The 23,477-nt window shown below is 47.9% G+C and overlaps 1 protein-coding gene across 1 annotated transcript; it reads right to left on the bottom strand.

Moving 5' to 3' along the window:
• Window positions 1-605: 605 nt before the first annotated feature.
• Window positions 606-19,311, bottom strand: GMPR (guanosine monophosphate reductase). The gene is made up of 5 exons (XM_044917236.1): window positions 19,166-19,311; window positions 10,961-11,080; window positions 8,701-8,784; window positions 5,821-5,994; window positions 606-614 (listed from the first exon to the last, which is right to left on the bottom strand). The coding sequence occupies exons 1-5, from the start codon at window positions 19,250-19,252 to the stop codon at window positions 606-608; spliced, it is 474 nt and encodes a 157-aa protein (XP_044773171.1). The 5' UTR covers window positions 19,253-19,311.
• Window positions 19,312-23,477: the final 4,166 nt, after the last annotated feature.

Genomic DNA, 23,477 nt, shown 5'->3' with positions numbered 1-23,477 from the left:
AAGCGTCCGCCTTTGGCTCAGGTCAGGATCCCAGGGTCCTGGGATCGAGCCCTGTGTTGGGCTCCCTGCTCAGCGGGGAGTCTGCTTCTCCCTCTCCCTCTGCTGCTTCCCCTGCTTGTGCTCTCTCTCTCTGTGTCTCTCTGTCAGATAAATAAAATCTTAAAAAAAAAAAAAAAAAAGGTGGTGACATGCTAACGCTAGTACCTTCCCCCAAGCACGCAGAAATGTCCCTACGCCTACCCACGGAAGCAGGAAGTAGAAGCTATCAAGGCAATAACCACATTTTATAGCACATTAAACTCCGTTTACTATGGGACTCTCAGAGACGCACACATCACCTGGATCTGAGGCCCTTCACGGCTTCTAGCACAGTTCCAGTTCACACCAGTTCCAGAAAGAGGGTAAAAACAGGAAATCCAGGCAACTCAGCCTGCGGGGCGTGGTCTGCCATAACCAGCGCCTGGACCTCAGGGAGGCTCGCTCCACGCTGGGCGAGTGAGGCTGCCCACGGCTGACAATGTGCAAGGGATTCTAAAGAGCGTCCACCTCCTTGGGAAGAGGGACGGAGCAGGGGGTGTCCCCCTGTGGCTCTGAAACTTGTCCGATCACGAGTGCTGCAGAAAGAACGCAAGCAGGGACTGAGCCACTGGCCACACGCAGAAATGCTGAGGCCGTGCCCATGGCTTACCTGTGGATCGGTCAACAGCGGCTAATGGGCACCGCCCAGCGGTGTGGGGTGGACATCTGGTCTACTCTGAAGAGGTGAGGTGTCACAGACCTACCTCCTCGGGACCAAGTGAGAAAGAAAAACACACCAGTGCAAAGCTATTTCTCAGACCCTATATAGGGACATCCACATCCCAGCAAGCTGGTGTAGCTGCTGGCTTCGGTGTGGTGTAACGGAAGATCACAGGCCCTGGGGGCAGGCGACCCGGCTCTGAACCCCAGGCCCACCTCTTATAGGCTGTGGGATCCTCAGAAAGTTCCTTGAGCTCTGTAAAATGGAGTTTCACATCAATAAAAGTAGGTGCTACTATCCACGCTCAAAGACTGGCCATCATCAAAAGCCCCTCACCCAGGCTAGTACCTTTTTCTACACCACCTGGAGCACATCTTTCTCCTTCCTCTCTGAAAGCCACCAGGCAAATGGCTCTGGGACTTACTACACTATTCTAGCAGCCAGCACCTTCTACAGGAGCCTCGTCTGCCGAAGTTTTCTAAAAATCCCTGCTTTTTCCATCCTTCCTTGCAGCAAGGTGCACGTCAGGGGAAAGGCAAGGAAATGGGGTGTGCACGTGAATCCAGGATGTACAGGGAACGGGGAGCAACAGCCCCGTGCTGCAGACAGACCCCCGGAACCGCCAGCCTCAAGAGCATTTCTGAGCACCCCTCCTGTTCACTGCACCGGAACCATCACGATGACACTCAGCCCCCATATCATATACCTTTCGGTTCCAAAACATTGGACAAACGGTAATGCATCCAAAAGCCATAAGAGAAATTAGACTTTCAAAAACCAAGGGTGTTAAGAGTACTGGAGGTTTCCAAATGAAGCCCAGAGTTCAGGGGTCAGTGCAAGCAAAGAACGCCTCAGGAATAACGCATCTACCTCGCCAAAGTCCCCCGTTCATTGCTGGGGAAACCGGCAGGAACAATGAGAACACATCCCAGAACCAACCAGCAGATGCGAAAGAGGCCCTTGCTGGTGGTGGCTGCCCAGAGGGCCGCGGGAACTCTGCGCCAACCCCTCCCTCCTGGCCTCATCCCCATGGCAACCCCCAGGCTCTGTACAACGCTCTTCCTCTTGAACTAGCAGCCTACCTCCGTCCTGCACTGCCCACCCCCTGGTCCGCATCCCTGAGGGGTGGTGCACCAACGGGCTCCCTGGGCTCCACCAGTGGGTGGCTTGCCTCAGCTCCCGGCAGGCCCAGCTGTGAGCTAAAACTTACAGCCAACGGTCGGGAGCCAAGGATAGAAAGTTCCGGGGTGGGGCGCCTGGGTGGCTCAGTCGTTACGCGTCTGCCTTCGGCTCAGGTCGTGATCCCAGGGTCCTGGGATCGAGCCCCGCATCAAGCTCCCTGCTCAGCAGGAAGGCTGCTTCTCCCTCTCCCACTCCCCCTGCTTGTGTTCCCTCTCTTGCTGTGTCTCTCTCTGTCAAATAAATAAATAAAATCTTAAAAAAAAAAAAAAAAGAAAGTTCCGGGGCTCTTGCCGATTTCTGCTATCACTTACCCTTTTTGGGAGAAGTGGTACAGGTTTTCTCCATCTTCTTGCAACAAAAACAAATAAACCACTCCCCCCTCCCCATCCCACTTTCCATTCATCTTCTCCATCAGCCTTCCATCTCTGACTCAGCCCTCAGGGCATCTGTCCTCAATGGTCCTCGCAACCAGCAAACAACAGTTTGTGAATAGCGCACTGAGCACAACACATCACACCATCTGATCCCCCCCCATCCCCTATGATCCCCAACCTCCCTTTCACAGGTGAGGAAAATGAGATTCAGAAGGTTATGTGACTTCCCCAGTGTGACTGGGCTCATGGGGCCGCATCAACTTCAGGGGCACTAAGTTAGCGATTCTAACGGTGTCACAACCAGCGGCCAAGCAGAGCAAGAGGAAGGGGCAAGTTGAGCAGGTGGGCAACGGTATTAACGACTTGTTTCGGGGGCGCCTGGGTGGCGCAGTCGGTTGGGCAGCTGACTCTTGGTTTGGGCTCAGGTCACGCTCTCAGGGTTGTGGGATCAAGCCCCACGTCAGGCTCCATCACACTCAGCAGGGAGTCTGCTTGAGATTCTCTCTCTCCCCTTGCCCCTCCCCCCACTCACACTCTCGAAATAAATAAGTAAAATCTTAAAAAAATAAAGACTTGTTCTAGGAACAATGGAACACCTACCATATGGCTTACATAAATTGTGGCTGCATCTCAACATACTACTGACCAAAAAACGACAAGAGACACACACAGCAGGGTTACCATTTACACAAGGTTCGAAAACAGGCACAATTCAATACTGTTAAGAAGGCATTAGCAGGGGCACCTGAGTGGCTCAGTTGGTTAAGCATCTGCGTTTGGCTCAGGTCATAATCTCAGGGTCCTGGGATCGAGTCCCGCATCCGGCTCCCTGCTTATTTGGGAGTCTGCTTCTCCATCCCTCTCTGCCTCTCCTCCCCCTGGTGCTCACGCTCTCTCTCTAATGTTCACTGTCCCTCACTCTCTCTAAAATAAACAAATAAAATCTTAAAAAAAAAAAAAAAGAAGGCATTAGCAATGATGAAACCAGAGACACACAAGGAAGAAAATGACCACTAGAGTCAAGGTGGGGCTTCCATTTTCGGTGGGAGGAGGGGCTTCTGAGTGTAGGTGCCCTGGAAAGACCGTTTATCTTACTTAGGACTATTTATTAAACATCCAAGTTCCAAGCACTCTTCTGTATGTATGTCCTATTTCACAATGTAATGCAAGAATTACTAGAGAAAAAGAATGTGGAACCACTGAGAGACCTCACTAAATCTGTGTCATTTCTGATTCCTAACCCTTCAAAACTATCTCTTACACCCCAAAAATGCCAATGGACGTAAAGCACAACTTCCAAGTTTATTGGTCAATTCTATCCCCAGGGCAATTAACCCACTAGAGGTGCACTAGAAAGATCTAGAAAGATCTAGACCTGTATCACCTCAGATAAGAAGGACCGTTAACAGCAACCCTGGGCCTGCTCGATCTTCTTCTCTCCAGGAGGGATAAACGAAGGACTCATCTCCTGGTCAACACCTCTTTGTCATGCTCCTTCTAGTGTCATCCACTGTTTGACAGAATTTACACTGAATACCAAACACTGTTTAGAGCGACCAGGTCCCAGCTGAGGGGCCGGGGGCTTCTGCTCTCCTGGGAGCCCCGCTTTCTGTTCCCTCCTGTGTGAGGGACGTTACCACAGGTGGCTTGGGGCAGAAGAGGCTCAGGATGCCGGGTACTAGATACAGATGACCTGACTTCCAGTCCCCACTTAGCCGTTCAGTATTGGAAAGGCCCTGTGAACACTCCACAAAGTGTAAGAACAGATCAGACTCAAGATTCCTCATCTGGGATAAATGTGGGACAATGGTTCCCATTCTTTACAGAGATGCTATACAGAACGAAAGAACAGATGTGAGCCTTCTGAAGCCTGGAGCCTTCTGAAGCCTGGTAGGTAGTCAATAAGCAGTATTACTATTATAAAACAACAACAACAACAACAACAAAAAACCAATGACACAGGGCGCCCGGGTGGCTCAGTCGGTTAAGCGTCTGCCTTTGGCTCAGGTCATGATCCCAGGGTCCTGGGATCGAGTCCTGCATCGGGCTCCCTGCTCAGCGGGGAGCCTGCTTCTCCCTCCGCACCTCCCCCTGCTCGTGCTCTCTCTCTCTCTGTAGCTCTCAAATAAATAAAATCTTAAAAAAACAAAAAACAATGACACTGTAGCTCTATTATGGAGGATAAAATGAATTTTTTGGTCTCCCATCCAACTTCTCACACTGTACGGCTGGTTGCTCTTTTTTTTTTTTTTAAAGATTTTATTTATTTATTTGATAGAGAGAGTGAGAGAGAGAGGCCAAGAGGGCATAGGGTCAGAGGGAGAAGCAGACTCCTTGCTGAGCAGGGAGCCCGATGTGGGACTCGATCCCGGGACTCTGGGATCATGACCTGAGCCGAAGGCAGACGCTTAACCAACTGAGCCACCCAGGCGCCCCGGCTGGTTGCTCTTGGACAACTCTTGATCCTTTCTTTTCATATGATTGGAAAGCACAAAAATACTTATCTTAAAATCCTTATGAATCCTTAACAGAAGATTTAACTCCACTACCAGAAACAATTCCTGTGTCCCAACTTCCTTATGACGACGAAACATGAGGTGAAATAAAATTCAAAATTTACAAAAACGGAGACACAGGTAAATTATCTAGTGGCCAATCTATAATTGTCACATTAATTAAGACCAGTAAGAGACACACATAATCACAATGTACACTTTCCAAAAGCCCAAATGTAACCAGAGAGCTTCTAATCTCTTTTTCTGGCAATAGCAAATGAACTTTCTGACCAGTGAAGGTGTTCATAATTAGGAAAATATGCAAAAGGCAGCAAAGTCAAGAAGAAAGGTCCTAGACCAAACAATACTCCAGCTGATCTGCAAATAACAGCGGACTAGTTCAGCTCCTGTTCACATGGGATTTCTACTGTTACAGGAGTTTTCTACTGACAAGTTAGGAGAGGGGTACAGATGACCCAAATGAGTTAAACTCAAATCCAGTTACACTATTTTCATTTTTTAAAATATGAACTCTTTAGTAAGGAGTGACACAGACCTTTGTTCAAAGGTGTCCCATGGGGACGCCTGGGTGGCTCAGTCAGTTAAGTATCTGCCTTCGGCTCAGGTCATGATCCCAGGGTCCTGGGATCGAGCCCCGCATCAGGCTCCACACTCAGCGGGGAGTCTGCTTCTCCCTCTCTCTGCTTCTCCCCCTCTCTGCTTCTCCCCCTGCTTGTGCTCTCTTTCTCTGACAAATAAATAAAATCTTTTTAAAAAAAACAACAAAGGTGTCCCATGGTAAGAAACATCTGATGACATTTAGCAGAGATCAAAAGCCCACACCCTGTGATGTCGATCTGGATTTTAGTTTTTATGGAGAGCCAGTTTGCAGACCCTCCATTGCCGCTGCCTGTTCTTCTCGTAATGATCCCAACTCGTCCCAGTAAGAAGGCACTGACACAGCTCCCCTGAAACACTGAACAGCCCTCTCTTTGCTTTCCCCATCTGGACGGTGTTCCGCCATACCTACCATAATGGTGTGTTCTGGAAATCGGGCACGCACCAGCTTCACGAACTCCACAAAATGTTCTGAATACCCGTTGGCCACATCCAGGCATATGAACTTGACCTGCGGCACCGCTTCCAAGATGTCGCTCATCTTTTCCAGATCGCTCTTCCCACTGCCCGAACTCACGGCTACGTGCTGCACCAAAATAAACCGAGAGGCACAAGACGTGAGGAGTCAGGAGCATTCCAAAGTCAGACACTGCCTCCATCCATTCTCCTCTCCTGGGGAGACTGCTGTGAGTGTTTGAGGTTCACCCAGACCAAAGAGACACACGGTGGATCTGCTCAAGAAACACGCCACGGCGGAGGTAAAGGAGAGTTGTCCTCGGCCACAGAATCTTCCAATAAACAGATTTTTAATTACTCAGGAAACCTACTCCTTGGCCTTTCCTTAATTTCCTCACACTGTGTGGAACTCTGAAACTGTGGAGCTGCTCGTGCAAATTCTGCTCTTCTTGGAGGAGAGGCAGGAGGAACAAGGTCCTCCCACCAACGCCGTGGCTGTCAGCCTCACGGCTGGCTCGGGGAACAGGAGGGCAAGGAAGATGTCTACACTCTTCTGATAAAACTTCCAGCTTTCGTCTTGACTCTCAATACAGTACCATCACAACATGCAAATCGTAACCCACTCAAAAAACTGCAATACTCAGGGTTCCTATGAAAAGGGCAACATGGCCAGAAGGTGCAAGACCGGACAAGCCTGTGATGCTGTTTCCCAACGGCACCTGTCTGTGTGGACATCTGAAGCCACCACACCCTCCTCGGTGATACCCTCTTCCCCAACCTCCACGGCACCGGCGGTCTCCAACCCATCCCTCTGCTCCTGGGAAAATCTGCTTTCTAGGATAAGATTTGTTTTTAGTCATGGATGCCTTTGGGCAACTGAGTCGTGGTTTTGTGCCCAGGGTCAGCATCTCACCTTTTGTAAGAATATTTGTATTTTATGACACTTCTCTAAGCCACAAGCCACCGACGGCGGGGGGGAGGGGGGGCACATAACTGAATACCCTTTGTGATTCCCCCCAAATCACAACAATGTATTAATGACACAGATACTGTATGTAAACAGCCTGGTAACTTGATACATGTTTACTCCAGTTTCCTGCGTTCAGATCAGTTTTCCCTCCTCATGCTGCCAGTCTGCCCGGGGCTGGTCCAATCCATCCCTCCCACTAGAGCTTTGCTACCTTTCTTGTTTCCCTTTCATTTCTGTTAAAGTTTGCCAAGTGGAACTCGAGATTGGTTCATTTCTTTTAGTGTTACCAAGTTTGGGACATTTTCCCCTCTTTCATTAGCCTTTAATTTGGTCGGGGGCAGAGTAGCAAGTCAAACGATCATGCTTGGTAATGAAGGACCAGGTTCTAATCAACAACACATTTCCAAAAACCCCTGTACAGGAGTGAGAGGTATGACCGCCCCCCCCAAAAAATCATCACTCTCCAAACTTCTTCCAGGAAGGAAAGACAGTGTGAAGTGATTAATATTCATTCAGACACGAAATGGAAAAAATGAAGGACTTGATATTGAGCCAGGATTACTGTATCTCCAAAAACAACCTTTTCACTAATCAAAATCCACAGAGTACAGCCAAGGGGAAAAAAAAGCCAGTATAACTTCAAAAGATGAAGTCATTTTCCAATCACAAATGATCTGATCACAGAGAAGAGCGTCTCCAACACGAAGAAACTTCTCTGCAGGCACTGGCTCCGAACCACCCAAATGTGCCAGGTGGCAAGTCAGGTGCGTTACATAATAACAAGAGTTTTTGTTATTTTCAAACTGCCTTTTTTTTTTTTAATAACAGCTTTACGGAGATATAATTACATACCGCACGCTTCACCCATTTAGAGTGCACAATTCAACAGTTTTTCATATATTCAGCGTTGTGAAACTGCCATCACAATTTTAAAACATTTGTCCCTCCCACACGCGTTGGCCCTCACCCTCAAATTCCCACCCCCCAGCCTTAGGCAACCTCTCATCTACTTTGTCTCTGTAGGTTGGCCTATTTTTGACATTTCACATAAACAGAAACATATTTTCACATCTGGCTTTTTCACTCGGCAAAATGTTTTCAAGGTTCATCATCTGCATTGTAGCATGAATCAGGGCTTCATCCCTTTTTACAGTTGAATAATATTCCGTCGTATGGACATACCAGCTTTTGTTTATTCGTTCATCAGCTCGCGGACACTCGGGTGCTTTCTACCTTTCCGCTCTCACGAATAACACTGCTATGAACATTTGTGTACACGTTTCTGTGCAGATCCCTACTTTTCTGTCTGTGAGGTCTACACCTAGAAATGCAATCGCTGGGTCGAGTCGTAGCTCTGCTGTCTGACGTTCTGAGCAACAGCCAAAGCAGGTGCACTATTTACATACCCCCCAGCAATGCGGGAGGGGTCCAATTTCTTCACATCCACGCCAACGCTCGTTAGCGTCAGTTTTTCGGATTACAGCCTTCCTAGTGGGCAGTGTTTATTCAACTTCAAAACAACTTGTTATAATTCGATGTTTTTCCTCCAGTCAGAGGACTGTTCAGACTGGATGCACCCCTTGCAGGAAACCGAGGTCTTCCACAGGCTCTGTACCACCAAATTTTTCAAGGAAAAAAAGCCCCAGATATTCCTGGTAGAGAGATCCTAATATTTTCCAAAATCGGATCCAGGGCAGGTTTCCCTGGCAATGTTGAAGGGCAGGGCCCACTACTACCTTTCCATGGGACTCTCTAGGGACTCTGCCGGTCTGTCCGCTTCCAATTCAAATCCTGGCAACCACCCTGAAGTGTCTCTTTCCTGCCCCCCTGCCAGAAATGTAACTTATCACCGGAGAACAGTCATACCTGCAGACATTCTGGGTGATGAGCCGCGAAGAGCTTCCACTCGTCCAAGGTGTAGTGCTTTTGAATTGCCGTGAACATGGAGTGCTAGGGGACCAAACAGCACTGTTAGGACAGGAAGTCAAGCGAGCCCGCTCTCCTCCCTGCATGGGCCAGGGGGGACCTGACAACACAGAAGAATGGGCTGTTCCTTCCAGTTCACGCTTCATTTGCTTTAAATATGCTGAGGGCCAAGAACAGACAAATGTGTCACTGGTAGAATCACACAACCGTGTTTTCCATTCTAATCTGATCAGACAACCCTGCATCCGGGACTCAGGAGGCTCTGCCGGGAGGCCGGGGAGGGAAGAAGAAGAAGGGTTCTCAGGGCCCTGTCCTGGCCCCACCGGCTGAGTCAGGCCCAGAGCATCGGGCAGCAGGTGCCCTGCCCCGAAGAGCACCCGAGGGCCAACTGCTGATGGCCAACCCAAGAGAACCTCAACTCATACCTGAAAGCCTCGCTTTGTGTTCAGTGTCAACATGTCTTGTTAAAAGCTAAACCCAACAGGCAGCTGGGATTCTGGAGGGAGGGAATTCGACAAATCGTAATCCCACACCCATGACTACCAACCCAATCCAACATCAACACTTTGGCGCAAGCACCTCGTGTGCTATTTCATTTACTTCTCCGAGCAACTTCGTACAGTCATACTAGCTTCGTGGACAGAAATGGAGCTTAAGCAATTTAACAACAGCTTGGCCATAAAGGGGCCAAGGCCAGAATCAAACTCAAATCTGACTACAGAGCCCAGGTTCCTGCCCCTCTCCTAACCTCACTGGGTCTATTTTCCTATCTACACTTTCCCACTCTAAAATCCCATGCCTTTATGAACTCGCACTAAATCAGTGGATCCTAGAGGCAGAAAATTCATAGTACACACACACACACACACACACACACACACACACACGGTTTCAGGGTACGCTACTTTACTGTGTTTTCAATGGACACGGTCTCAAATGACCGGGAGTCCTTCCTGTGAAAGTTCTACATTTTTTATGGACTCACAACTCGATATGGGAATGAATCTGGACTACTGATTCACTCCCTGATTCCACCCACTTTCCCACTAATACATAATTCATTAGTAGCGATGGCTGATCACAGAGCAGAGCAAGGGAAAGACCAAGAGAAAAAAAAAAATACAAATTTCTTTAGCAATTAATTTATTAGCCTCCGGGCCGAAGCTCAGTGGGGGCTGTGGGCTGACAGAGACTGCAACTGATCACGGAGCCAGACAGACCACCCCCTACTCCATTTTTCGAATTCATCATCGGTTTGAAAATCTTCCTTCTACACTGGCTAATAATGAATCCTTGCACCTCCTGAGGTTTGACTTGCTGCCCACAGCGAGAAGCTCTTTCAACTAATTGGATTTCTCTTTCCACTCGGCAGGCATTATCGATGGAAAAAGATACACAAACTCTGTGCACATCAGAAGCAAACATTTCACAGCTGGGATGAATAAGGTGCGTTGCACCTCAGACCCAGCCGCATGGGACAGAGGTCCTGCCCACAAACAGCTTTTCCTTTACTTCTCCCAATGCCAGGATACCAGCTGCTCGCTTTATAGGAAATGAGACTGGTAAATTGGCCAGAAGGGACCTTGAGCTTCTACTGTTAGCTGTCAGTGTGAGTTGGGAGGCAAATCCCTTATTCTGGAGTCAGTCTGGGTTTGAATCTTGAATGTACTGGACTGAATGCCCTGAGCCAAGGGACCTCTCCTCTCCCTCTCTGCCTCAGTTCTGTAAAAGGAACCCACCCAGAGGGGCTGTGGCAACATTACACACATTCTATCCACTGTTTGGCACCTAAGTGCTCAACAAATGTTTTGTAATAAATGTTACTGCATAGACTGCATACGAAGCAGTTCTGCCTTAATTTCAAAGGCAAGGTTGCTCTTCTATAATATGACACCAGTCTAACTTTATAAGATCTCTAGTTTCTCAAACTATCGTGAGCATTTTCAAGGAAGAAGGGGATGCAGATCTAGACCATTTCATGGAATGCGAAGTCCACGCTCCATCCATCTTCTGACTGCAAAGGGAAGATAAGAAGTGTCCCCCAGCATCCATCAGACTCAGAACTAAACAGTCTGGCCACAGTGAATGACCCAAAGTGTCTCAATTTTCTCTCCTCCTCCTTGTGTCTGAACAAGTCCAGGATGGGCTCCTGACAACCCGTCCAGGGTAAGCAGCAGAGGGAACAAAGCCCACCTCTTACCTGGGACATCACCACCGCCATCTCGAATGTCCCCACGGTGTCCATGTTGGCCACGATGATGGGAATCCCTGAGTAGGTCTGCTTCGAATTTCGAAACGTGAAGGTACGCTCAAGATCCACCTATTGGCAGAAAGGGAAAAGGAGTGCTTTGCTCTTCAAGTGGTTTGTGAAGAATTTCGAGAGTTTGGAGCAAGGGAAGAACAAAAAGGAAGTGCAGGACCTTTGGTCCCTTGGTCTCTTGGGTGCTGAGCCAGGTGTTCCAAAGACAGGAGAGTTCCTCAGGAGACCGAGTGACAGGTTGTCATCCAGGGACAAAGCTGAACCGGCCTCGTTACGATCCTCAAGCGTCAGTACAAGGCACCAGACGTCCTGCCATCAAACCAAACCTCGGAACCAGAAGCTTGTCTCCTTCAGTAGCCTCTCCCCACCCACGGCCACGTTCTGTCCCTAGCCTGATCCATCCTGGCCCTAAATACCCACATACATGCTATCTTCCCCACTTCCAAGCACCAGAGGGACCATTCCCCTTCTGGAAAAATTCACTCCACTCTTCCCTGCCAAGCATGGTTTTCCCTTTCATTCTTACTCTCAGAGAGAGCCAGACGCTCCAAATTCACCCTGCAGTGAGCTGCAAACCATTAATCCCTTAACCTGTCAACCTTCTCAGCGGCTCTGTGATTCTGAGCATCTTTCAGAGACCTGAGAGGAAGCACTTGCAACCGTATGTCTCCGCATATCGACACTTGCTCCTTTGACATGCAAGTGGTGGAGGGAGGGGGAGCGGGGGGGGGGGGGCCCTCCCATTCTACTGTAACTCCAACTTCAGGGCATTTGTGGCTAAGCCAGCTATCAGGAATCCAGAACTAGCCGAGATGGGGGGCTCAGCAAAAGCCCTGCGCTAGGGCCCCGCGCTCACCAAGAGGTAGCAGAGTCAGAACCACTTCTCTGACCCAAGCAGATCCAAGGCTTACAGGCTCTTGGATCCATTTTTCACCCTTTTCCTGCCCCCCCTCTTACCAGAGGAAGGCCACCCTTCCCCCACCCAACCCCACGCCACATCAAGGCTCCACTGCCCAGGTTGGTTTCTGGCTGGGTTCAGCCAATGAAGAAACTGGGTAGGAAACTGAAGGATAGTGCGGAACAAGGGAGGGGGGCCTGTATGTAGTCAGGGCATGTCTCCCAGAACCCCTCTGCCTTGGCCTGCGTGGTCTTGGTTCCAGCTTTCACAGAGTGATCGCAGGACTTGGGCTCCAGTAACATCACCTCCTCCCCTCTGGAAGTGGTTTTCCACTTTTGCCAATCTCTGGGGTGCCCCAAGATCTCATCGGGCATGTCAGCGGAGCTCGGAGAGCTTGCATTAAATTTCCTGTTTTACATATTCAGCACTGTTTGAGGCGGACCTGGACAGGCACAAGACCATCCTGGAAGTGCGTGCCTCCCCAAAGGAGAAGCGGCGGGAGACACAGAGGCGTGCATCTTGAGCCTCTGAAATAATTCCGACCTACATTAATCGTGGCTTCATGAGTTCATCGGCAATCATCATTTCCTACCAGTGTTTACCTACCCTTCCCCTATCCCTTTTCATTTGAGACAACTTTCCCTTTGCAATCACATGTCAAAAAGCACCAAGGGACACCTCGGGCCATTTAGCCTTTCCACACATCTCCCTTGTTCTCTACACAACTCCACATCCAGGAGGCTTCCTGGGTGAATGACGTCATAGGTATGTCTGCTGTGGCCTTAAAAGCAAAGATGAGGGGAAATGAGACGGAATCACTGCACGAGCAGGTGGGGCAGCTCACTCATCCCCTTCTCTGCTTCCTTCATTATGATTCTTGGCTCTACTTCAGTGAAGCAAGTTCGATTTACATTCTGAGAGCTAACTGAAGGAGTCTATCAGTTGTAACTTTCTGTGCTGCTGAGGGCACTCTAACATTCTGGCTTTAATGGCTTAAACTAATCAGAATCCCTAGGTCTCAAATGACTCATACTCCTCCCAAGATGCATGGGGAGGGCTGCTACACTCTGCACTCAGCTGAGCTCACAGTGGGTTTTTCTGGGCACCCCAAGACCCTACCCGCAGTATGGAAAAAACAGAGCCCTTCATGGAAAAAGGTCAGCCTTGACAGTGAACTCCTGCCCTTATTTCTAGTCTTCATGTGGTAGATTCCACACTATCCTTAATTCTAGGAATGAGAAATAAAATTATCTTCCCCAAGTAAGAATAAACTATCGGGACTACATAAAAATAAAAAGCTTTGGGTTGCCTGGGTGGCTCAGTCGGTTAAGCATCTGCCTTCAGCTCAGGTCATGATCCCAGGGTCCTGGGATTGAGCCCCGCGTCGGGCTCCCTGCTCGGTGGGGAGTCTGCTTCTCCCTCTCCCTCTGCCCCTCTCCTGGCTTGTGCTCTGTCTCTGTCTCTCTCTCTCTAATAAATAAATAAAATCTTTGAAAATTTTTTAAAAAATAAAAAGCTTCTGCACAGCAAAGGAAATAATCAACAAAACAACAAGGCAACTTATGGAATGGGAGAAGATATTTGCAAATTATATATCCAATAAAGAGTTAGTATCCAAAATATATAAACTTATCAAACTCAACACCACAAAAAGGAATAATCCAATTAAAAATGGGCAGAGCACCTGAACAGACATTTCTCCAAAGAAGACATAGAGATGACCAACAGACACATGAAAAGATGCTCAACATCACTCATTATAAGGGAAAAGCAAAGCAAAACTACAACGAGATATTACCTCACACCAGTCAGAATAGCGAAAATCAAAAAGATGAGAAACAAGAGATGTTGGCAGGGATGTGGAGGAAAAAGGAACCCTCCTGCACTGTTGATGAGAAGGCAAGCTGGTACAGCCACTCGAAAATAGTAAAGAGGTTCCGCAAAAACTTAAAAATAGAACTACCCTATGATCCATCAATTGCACTACTGGGTATTTACCCCCCAAAATACAAAAACATTAATTCAAAGGGATACATGCACCTCTATGTTATAGGAGAATTAGTCACAATAGATGAATTATGGAAACAGCCCAAGTGTCTACCAACTAATGAATGGATAGGAAAGATGTGATACATATACACTATGGAATATTACTTGGCCATAAAAAAGAATGAAATCTTGCCATTTGCAACAACATGGATGGAGCTAGAGAATATAATGCTAAGTGAAATAAATGAGAGAAAGACAAACACCACATGATTTCACTCATATGTGGAACTTAAGAAACAAAACAAATGAACAAAGGAAAAAGAGAAAGAGAGACTAGCCAAGAAACAGACTCGGAACTATAGAAAACACATTCAGGGTTCCCAGAGGGAAGGGGTGGCGGATGGATGAAACAGGTGATGGGAAGTAAGGAGGGCACTTTTGTGAGGAGCACCAGGTGACGTATGGACTTGCTGAATTACTATATTGTACACCTGAAACTAATATTACACTGTATGTTCACTATACAATATCAAACACTATATATTTTAAAAAATAAAAATAAATTTAAAAAAAATTTTAAATTATCTTCCCCGATCTTATCCATACAGACAAAAAGACACATACACTGCCCCCCCCCCCCCAAAATACACCACTTGTTCACTGAGAGAGATGTTTTAAATATTCCAACCTCCCAGGAACAAAACTTGGCATTTAATCTGCCACAGCTGGTCAATGCACCAAATATAGCACCTCCAAGTTCCCACTCTGCTAAGCCTGATTTGCAAGGGAACACAGAGTCATAAACTACCCCTCCCCCACCTCAAAAACACATGTTTCTGCTGCCCTTTAAACACACCTTCATTAAGGTCAGGCCTACAGCCCAACACTGGGGGGGCCAAAAACAAAATGGGGGCCCACCTACCCCATTTCTAAAGACTCAATGTTATGATCAAGCTAACACGCTTACCCAGAAGCACAAGCCTTCTACATCGTGTTCTATCCTCCCACCTTGACAAACACAATTTCATTAATCGTCTGGAAAGTACCAGAAGATGGTGTCATGGGGAGCCAGTCCCTGGCCTCCGGGTCCACACCCTCTCCTCGTCCCACACAAATCCTGACGTGCACACACAGACACTCCAGTCTGCACACTAAACTCCATGCACACACGCACCCACGCTCACACACAGCTGCCGCTGGACCACTCTCTGACATTGGAGGTGAGCACACCAGCAGCATGGCAGGCCCTTGGGAAAACACACCTTGGAAAGGAGCCCTTGCCAGCCCTGAAACTAGCCTGAAGTCATCTGGGCAAGGAAATCCAGGATCCTGAGTTCCTAGAACATGACCTAGAGGATAAGCCTGGCCCACCGGCCCTGTCCAGTGAGGAGGAGGGTACAGGGGAGCAGAAGGGCTGTGTGGGGTGGGGGCCCCTTTTGCCTGGATCTATAGGTGGTACTGATTGAAGCAATTCTCTTATTAAATAAATTACTATCTGTCTCGCCTGTAAAAGGCAAGTCTACAGGGAGAATCCCTCTTATCTTTATAGTCCTAGTGGCTAAAAGTGTGGAAGAAATTAATATCCGACCAAGGGGTAAGAATGATACTGTATTTTCTGGGCAATGCTTGGTGGGCCCCAGCCCAGCTTCCTGAATGTTCTGTCCCCTGCAGGCTTCACCACCAGTTGGCAGGATCTGGAGAAGCTTGTGCAGCTGTGTGTTACCAGATCCACAAACGGAAAGGACTCCAGCAGCTAGCGCAGAGCATCTGTGTGCACATCAGAATCATTGTAGGATGGTTTCCAAAATACACATGCTCACGCTGCTCCCAACTTAGTGAGAACCTTTGTGTTGGAGACAATATGTGTATTTTGGAGCGTCTCCCTAGGTGATTCATTAAGAACAATTCTACTCAAACCCTCTAATTTTACAGAGGCTGTTACGGTTTGCAATGTGTCTTCCAAAAAGATGCCAAAATGCCAACCAGCGGTACCTGTGAATTGTAACAGGGTCTTTGCTGATGATCAAAGTAAGAGATCAGCAGGGTAGGGTCCATCCCAGTATGACTGGTGTTTGCAAAATGGGAAAATGTGGACAGAATGCGAGAACATGGTGTAAAGATGAAGGCAGAGACAGGGAATGAGGCCTCTCTACAAAGCAAGGAACACCCAAGACTGTGGGTAAACAACCAGAAGGTAGAAGAGAGAAATGTAACAGATTCTCTCACAGCACTGGGCAGGATCTAGCCTGTGGACACTTTGATCTGGAGCTCCTAGCCTCCTGCACTGTGAGACAGTAAATTTCTATTGTGTAAGTTTGTGGAACTTTGTTACAGCGGCCCCATGAAACTAACACAGAGCCAAGGTACTAAAATAGAACAGAGGTTGGACTAAAACCCAGGTCAGCTTGCTCCAAGGCCTATATATTCTCTTCACTGCCATGCTCTGATCCCCTATGGGCCAACCTGGTGTGGACCCCCAGGCTGGATGCGAGTTCCCTGGATCTGCTGGTAAAAAAAAAAAAAAAAAAAAAAAAATCACTAGTGAGTTTTAACATTGTGTCGAGACTTCTCTGTCCTAGGACAAGTGGCCAATTTTCTGCTGCAAATTTCTTCATTGTAGGACTTCCAGAGTTACGGCTGTGTTAGTAAGTTTTGTTTTGTTTTGTTTTTAAATCTTATCCTAGGTTAAGGGCTCCAGTGGGACACCAGAGCCAGGAATGGGTTCTGAAGACGAACGGATCAGGGAGTCAAGGAATGACTCGACCTCCCCAGTGTGTCAGATAAAGACAAAGTTCTTGCTTCAATCAACAAACATGTGACTTCTTTTGAAAGGATTACCCAAAGGCTCCCATGCAGCCCTGTGGGACTTTATTCTTATGTGCCAGGGACTTGTATGGACGGTTGAGAGAAGACCTCCTATCCGGCACAATCACAATAAGGGAGCTGACCTCAAATTCATTTTTTATGACGCTTGCAGAAACGCCCCTACAGGAGTCCTAGAACGTCTAAGTGGGAAACCACTCTGCCTTTCTCTCCATTTTCCTGCTCACTGCCTGATGATCCATGAGCAGACCTAGCTCTCAGCAAAACTGTTGCAGTGATAAATCTTGTCAAGAGTCAAAACTCCCTTCCCAGCCAGGTCGGCTCTGACAGGCTATGATTTCTCTCCCCTGGCTCCATGCAACTCTGCTCGCTGGTTAAGCTCAAACGCTGTCTTTTTACCATTTTAGTTTCCAATTTGCATGCAAGTATTACCTCTGTCAGGGGACACGCAGCCTAGACTTCTATCTGATCGCACAATGAGAAGTTTTGATCATCTCCCTATAAGAAATTTCAGGCATCCCCAACAAACTGAAAAAACACTGATTAGAAGCCTACTTAGATCAAGGGCTAACTAGATCCCTCCAAAGCAGGCAGATTATGGGATGCAACCAGCAGGCACCTACACCGTTAGGGGAACCTACTGGAAAGACAATTCCAGTTAACTCTGGCTTCCAGGCAGAGAGCTGGCAAGCACCCAGACAAACAGAAATATGAAAACATTTCTCAAGGGCACAGAGTTCTCACTGCAACATGTACATGGAGATTGCAAGGTGCCACTGGACGCTGGGACATTAATAGTTTCAATCAGCCCAAAGTATGAAACCAAATGATGCACGATATCATACCATTCTCTGGAAAAGAATAATTCACTCTATTGCATAAATTCTAAACGTTTTACCTTCTCAAGATGCTGCCCGGCTCAGAAAATACGTATGATCTATCCTTGTTTTAAACACCTCATTTTTCTTAAAATTAAGTTTCTCTCTCCTAAGCGAATTTTGAACAGATACTGAAAGAATATTCAGGCCACCACCACATTATTCGTCTGCCCAGAATCCCCACATCTTGTCTTGTTCTGGCCTTAGGTACAAACTATGTATTTTTCTTTCAAGGGTCTGCCCTGCTCTTTAAGGACGTGATGAAGGACAGGAGGAGGGTAGTCCAATCTAGAGTGATGAGGGTTAACCATTCCCGGCCTCTTGCAGTCCTGTCCCGTCCCATCCTCGCCGGCTCCAGCTGCCGCCCCTCCTGCTTGAGAAGGTGACTTGTTCTGGTCACCGGCGAAAAGAGGACGTTTCCTTAATCCAAACCAGCCCTCGGCTGGCAACAGCAGGCACTGCAGTCAGGCCCGGGCACAGGCGCGCAGCCGAGTTCCTTGCAAGGGGATTTATTTATGATTCTGTGGCGCTGAGCGTTTGAAAGAGTGTGCTGGCTCGGCTTCCTCCTGTTTACTCCTGCAGCCCCAGCCTCCAGATGGAGTCATTTCCTCACCTCCTTCTCCAGCTCTTAGAAGACCAGGTCACCAGAACACCCTCCTCCGGGGGGACTCTGCTTTTCTGAGCCACTAGTTTATCCTTCAGGCTTTCACCTTCCTCATGCCCAGCAGGGCCATCACTCTCCCTCTCCCCTGGGGCTACTGCCGGTCCAGTAGCCACCTGTTCCTCAGGCTTTGATCTCATCAACACCGAACCGGCAAAACTGCCCAGGGTGTCCCTATTTGCCTCCCACCCCCACGCCCCTACGCCAGTGCTTTCTGCTTCCCTAGAACTGCGCCGGACTGCAGCTGTCCAGTAAGCCGGGTGCCACCAGGCACGAGTCCTCAGCCTCACTCCCAGCAAGGTCACTGAAACGTGGGAGGTAAACCCTGAACTTTTGCCGCCCTGGAGTTTGCCTGTTTTTTCAGACATTTAAAAAAAAAAAAAAAAAAATCCATTGCTGGAGCTGATACTAGAGCAGAGAGCAGCGGTTCTCCGCACCGAGAGACAGTGCCAAAATCACAAAGCTCTCCAGTTGTTTGTCCTCTCCCTTTACACCTGGGCTCCAGGGGGTCGATTCCTCCCTCTATGCACCCCTCCAGCCACCCCCCGTTGTTTCTAAGTCAGTGGGCCACTTGATCTTTGTTCCTCTGTGGTCTAGTCCGCTGTGTACCTCCCCCGCCCCCCCCCCCCGCCACCCGACCGGACGTATTTCGAATTTTACACCGGAGCTGGGTCCCTCAAAGATACCTCAAATCCTGGCACGGAACCAGCTGGCTTCCCCCTTTCTCAGCAGGTGGGGAGGCCGGGGGTGGGGGGGGTGGGGGGTCAGCATCCCATCCCTCAACAGACACACGGAAGAGCCGGCAAGGTTAGCACATCCCACCTCCTTCCACCGTCCTCTCCCGAGCCTACCCGGAAAACAAATCCCACCCCACTGCGGCTTTCGGAGGGCCCCACCTCGGCTCGGCTCCTGAGGCTGCTTCGCTTGGGTCGGAGCAGGACATCCTTAAAGTCCAGCTTGAGGTCTGCATCTATGCGGGGCATGGTGCGGCTCGGCGCGCGGAGGCAGGCGCGGCTACAGCTCGCAGCTCCTTCCTGCAGCGCGGGCGCCCGGCGCTGGAAGGGCGGGCGGGGGGGCGGGGTGCCGGGGTCGTGGGGGGCGCGGGGGGGCGGGGGGGGCGGGGCGTGCGGGGCGGGGCGGCGGGGGCCCTCTTGCGGGTGACTCTTCGCGGCCGTGGGGCGCGCACCCTGCGCCCTAGGCCGCCGCATCCTGCAGCCGCGCTTGGCCCGCGCTTCCCGGCTCTAGCTACCCGCGCCGGGGCAGTGGTGGAGAGGGGAGAGGGGTCTAGGGGGGCCGGGCGGGGTAGGCACAGACCAGTGGCTCCGAAATCTGCCAGCGGGACATTTTTAACAACCCCCCCCCTTCCCTCCCGCTTACAAGCCTTGGCTCGTCGTGGTGACCGAATTGGCGGAGGTCGCGGAAGAAGGGGGAATGCGCAGCGTCATGTGGGACACCGAGGTCCCCCCATAGGGAGGAGACTTGGCGTATGACCGCCTCACCCGAGGGAAAAGGCGGCTCCTTGGGAGGTTTTGTTTCTTTCTCTAATTTCAAGCCGCGTGCGCCCATCAGGCGCTGAGTCAGACCTCTGACATGCCAAAGAATAAACCGTGGGGAAATCAGATAGGATTAAGAAAAAGTGTGTGGGCAGGTAAGCCTATTTGGCAACAATGGGGAGGAGGCAATTTCTGTATCCCCCTTTGGATTTCACGGGTGTGTTTGTTAGAATAAAAGCAGTGAAGCGTATAGTCAGCGCAGATCCTGGAGTTTGAGGGACCTGAGTCCCCTCTGAGGGTTACCTGTCATCTCAGTTTATTTTTAATTCACTTGTTGACTGGGAGGAGCCTTCATTATACATTACGGATGTGCTTAAATGCTTGCCCTCTGCCTTCTCAATCGCTCAGAACAACCCACTGAAGAGAGAGCCACTTTGCAGATTAGGCAAATGAGGATCACATTAAGGAAATGACTTGCCCATGGTGGCCTTAAAGTTAAATAAATCGCTCAGTCATTAAAACTTACTGCAATCTTAACTAAAGCTGCATCTAAGTCCAGAAACCTCTCTCTGCCTGGGTTCAAAATCTGACCCCACAGCTTTTTAGCTGGGTGACCTTGGGGAGTCACTTTATTTCTTTAAACCTCAGGGTTTTTTTTTTTTTTTTTAAGATTTTATTTATTTATTTGAGACAGAGAGAATGAGAGAGAGAGAGCACATGAGAGGGGGGAGGGTCAGAGGGAGAAGCAGGCTCCCTGCCGAGCAGGGAGCCCGATGCGGGACTCGATCCCGGGACTCCAGGATCATGACCTGAGCCGAAGGCAGTCGCTTAACCAACTGAGCCACCCAGGCGCCCAACCTCAGGGGTTTTTTATAGGTTAAAAGAGAAGAGAAGAAAAAGATTTAACCTTTTCACCTCCCAATCTTTTATGAGAATTAAACTGTGTGCATGTGTGTTTGCACAAAATTTATATACCCTGACTTGTTGAATCACTGTATTGTGCTCCTGAAACTAATATAACACTGTATGTTAACTACCTGGAATTAAAATAAAAACTAAAAAAAAAATAAAGTGTGCTGAAACAGGAATAAACCCAAATTTATGTCCCCTACTTGCTCAGTAAACTGTAGCTATTTATTTCGAGTCACATGTTACATTATGTGCCTCATGCTTTTTAGCCTCAAACTAGATTGCTAACTGCACAAAGGTAGGAATCACCTTCACTTTCCTGTGGTTGTCTGTGGCCTCCAACTGTTCTCAGTGAACTCAAACTCGGTGTGGCTGACCAGAAAGATACATCCCAATGCTCGTTAAACACAAACGTCTGCAAATGGTAAGGGCTTTTGCCCATCCCACTTGCTCTCACTATCTTTGCCCCCACAGGAAGTTCTTGAAGTTTCAGGGAAGGAAATGAAAGTTATCAGTGAGAGAATGAAAGTAACCATAATGAGCTGGGCCAACGAAATTTTTAGGACCCTTGTCAAATCGCAGGCAGATATGCTGCTTGTTCCAAAATAGTAAAAGGGAACCTAATATGAGAACCTAATCTGATCTTGAGTTTGTAATTAAAAAACAAAGTAAGGGGTGCCTGGCTGGCTCAGTGGGAAGAGCATGTGACTTGATCTCTGTGTTGTGAGTTCAAGCCCCACATTAGGTGTAGAGATTACTTAAAAATAAAATATTTTTGGGGCGCCTGGGTGGCTCAGTTGGTTGAGCGACTGCCTTCGGCTCAGGTCATGATCCTGGAGTCCCGGGATTGAGTCCCACATCGGGCTCGCTGCTCGGCGGGGGGTCTGCTTCTCCTTCTGACCCTCTTCCCTCTCGTGCTCTCTGTCTCTCATTCTCTCAAAAAATAAATAAAATCTTTAAAATAAATAAATAAATAAATAAAATATTTTTTTAAAAAGTTTTTAATAAATAAATACCAAAGTGAAATATAATTACTCTATAGTATGGTTATTTAAAAATTGTTCTCCCAAAAGGGGGGAAAAAAGAAACCCTAAACTTGTGAAGCATCTGCCCCTGGGATATAGTACAGGGGTAAGGGGGGGGGGGGAGCTTTATATTTATCATTACCTACACTGTCTTAAGGGAAAAGCATCCTTGCCTTGAGCTTGTTCCTTTGCCCCTGGGGATGCTACCTCTCCTCTTAGCTTCTTGACCACGCTCTTTCTCTTAGAACAGGGACAGAAGCTCACTTCACACCATCCATTCCCTCTCCTTCTGGAATGTCCCATCATACCTGCCCTCTTCTCAGGCACAAAATCATACCCCTGTAAGAGTCAGCGTGACTCCTTGAATCTCCCCCACCAACCTAGACTCCTTTAAAGGTCCTGCTGTACTTCTCATTGCACTAATAATAACAAAATTCACCTTACAGTACAAGGACTTCATGTAAAGGTTCTAACTCCCAACAGAAAAATTCCTGAGATATCCGGCATCCAATCTAACATTGTATTGTCTAAGGGTAAAGTAGTACCAAAAATGAAGGGGTGCCTGGGTAGCTCAATCAGTTAAGCATCTGCCTTCTGCTTAGGTTATGATCTTGGGGTCATGATCTCAGGGTCCTGGGATGGAACCTTGTGACAGGCTCCCTGCTCAGTGGGGAGTCCGCTTCTCCCTCTCCCTGTGCCCCTCCCCCAACTCGTGTACTTGCTCTCTCTCTCTCTCTCTCTCTCTCTCTCAATAAAAATCTTTTGAAAATATGACATGGGAAGATAGCCTCCAAAATTATGTAAAATAAATCCCACTTGTTTATAGCCCATAATACTTTTACTTATTAATGAATTCAGTTTGCTACTGTTTTGTTTAGGATTTTTGCATATGAGTTCATAAAGAACAATAGCCTGTAGGTCTCCTTTCTTTGGATGTCTGTATCAGTGGCCTCATAGAATGAGCTGGCAAGTGGTCCTTCCTCTATTATCTGATTGGGATTAGTTCTTTAAATATTTAATAGGTTTAAGCAGTGAACTAAAATTATGTGGAATGATATAAGTTTATTTGGTTTGTTAATTTAGTTTATTAAGCATTTCTCAAAATCCAGAAATTATTAAAATTAAGTATGAAAAAGCTGGAGATAATTCAAAATTATAGTATTTAATATTACAAGGATAAGAAGGAATTTGGGCATAATTGATATTTTGTGGATTCAAAAAAATTTGTACCATTGGATTAACAGAACAGCCTTCTAATGCCAATCAAAATGTATATTTGAGTAACTGATTTACAGGAGTAGAAAGTTAAATGTATTAAATTTATGTAGATTGTTGGAACATTTAAGAAACACAAGTTTTACATACACTATTTATAAAAAGTTGATAAATTATTTTGGAAAGCTCAGCTAGTCAGAGTTTACTGCTTTATCACGCACAATACTTGTTGGGGACCTTGTGAAATGCAGATTATGCCTCAGTAGGTCTGGAGTGGTAGGGCTTTGCATATCTTTAAGGTGCACAATAATCACTGAGCACCTTGTAGACAGGCAGGTTTTATGCAGTAGGTCTTGGGTGGGGCTAGCTTGCATTTCTAACAAGTGCCTCCATAAAGCCAAGGTTCCAGGGACCACACTCTGGAGTAGCAAAGTGGACAAGTGAGTGTTTAAAAAGGAAATCTAATTGATTGTATTTATTTATTTATTTATTCCTGTTTCTTTAGAAATTGAGAGCACGCAAGATGGGGGGATAGGCAGAGGAAGAGGGAGAGGGAATCTCAAGCC

Source organism: Neomonachus schauinslandi, chromosome 8 (genome assembly GCF_002201575.2).
Source record: "Neomonachus schauinslandi chromosome 8, ASM220157v2, whole genome shotgun sequence".
Classification (NCBI taxonomy): domain Eukaryota; kingdom Metazoa; phylum Chordata; class Mammalia; order Carnivora; family Phocidae; genus Neomonachus; species Neomonachus schauinslandi.
The sequence above is the reverse complement of the archived record's forward strand: the minus strand, read 5'-3'. Positions and strand labels throughout refer to the sequence as shown.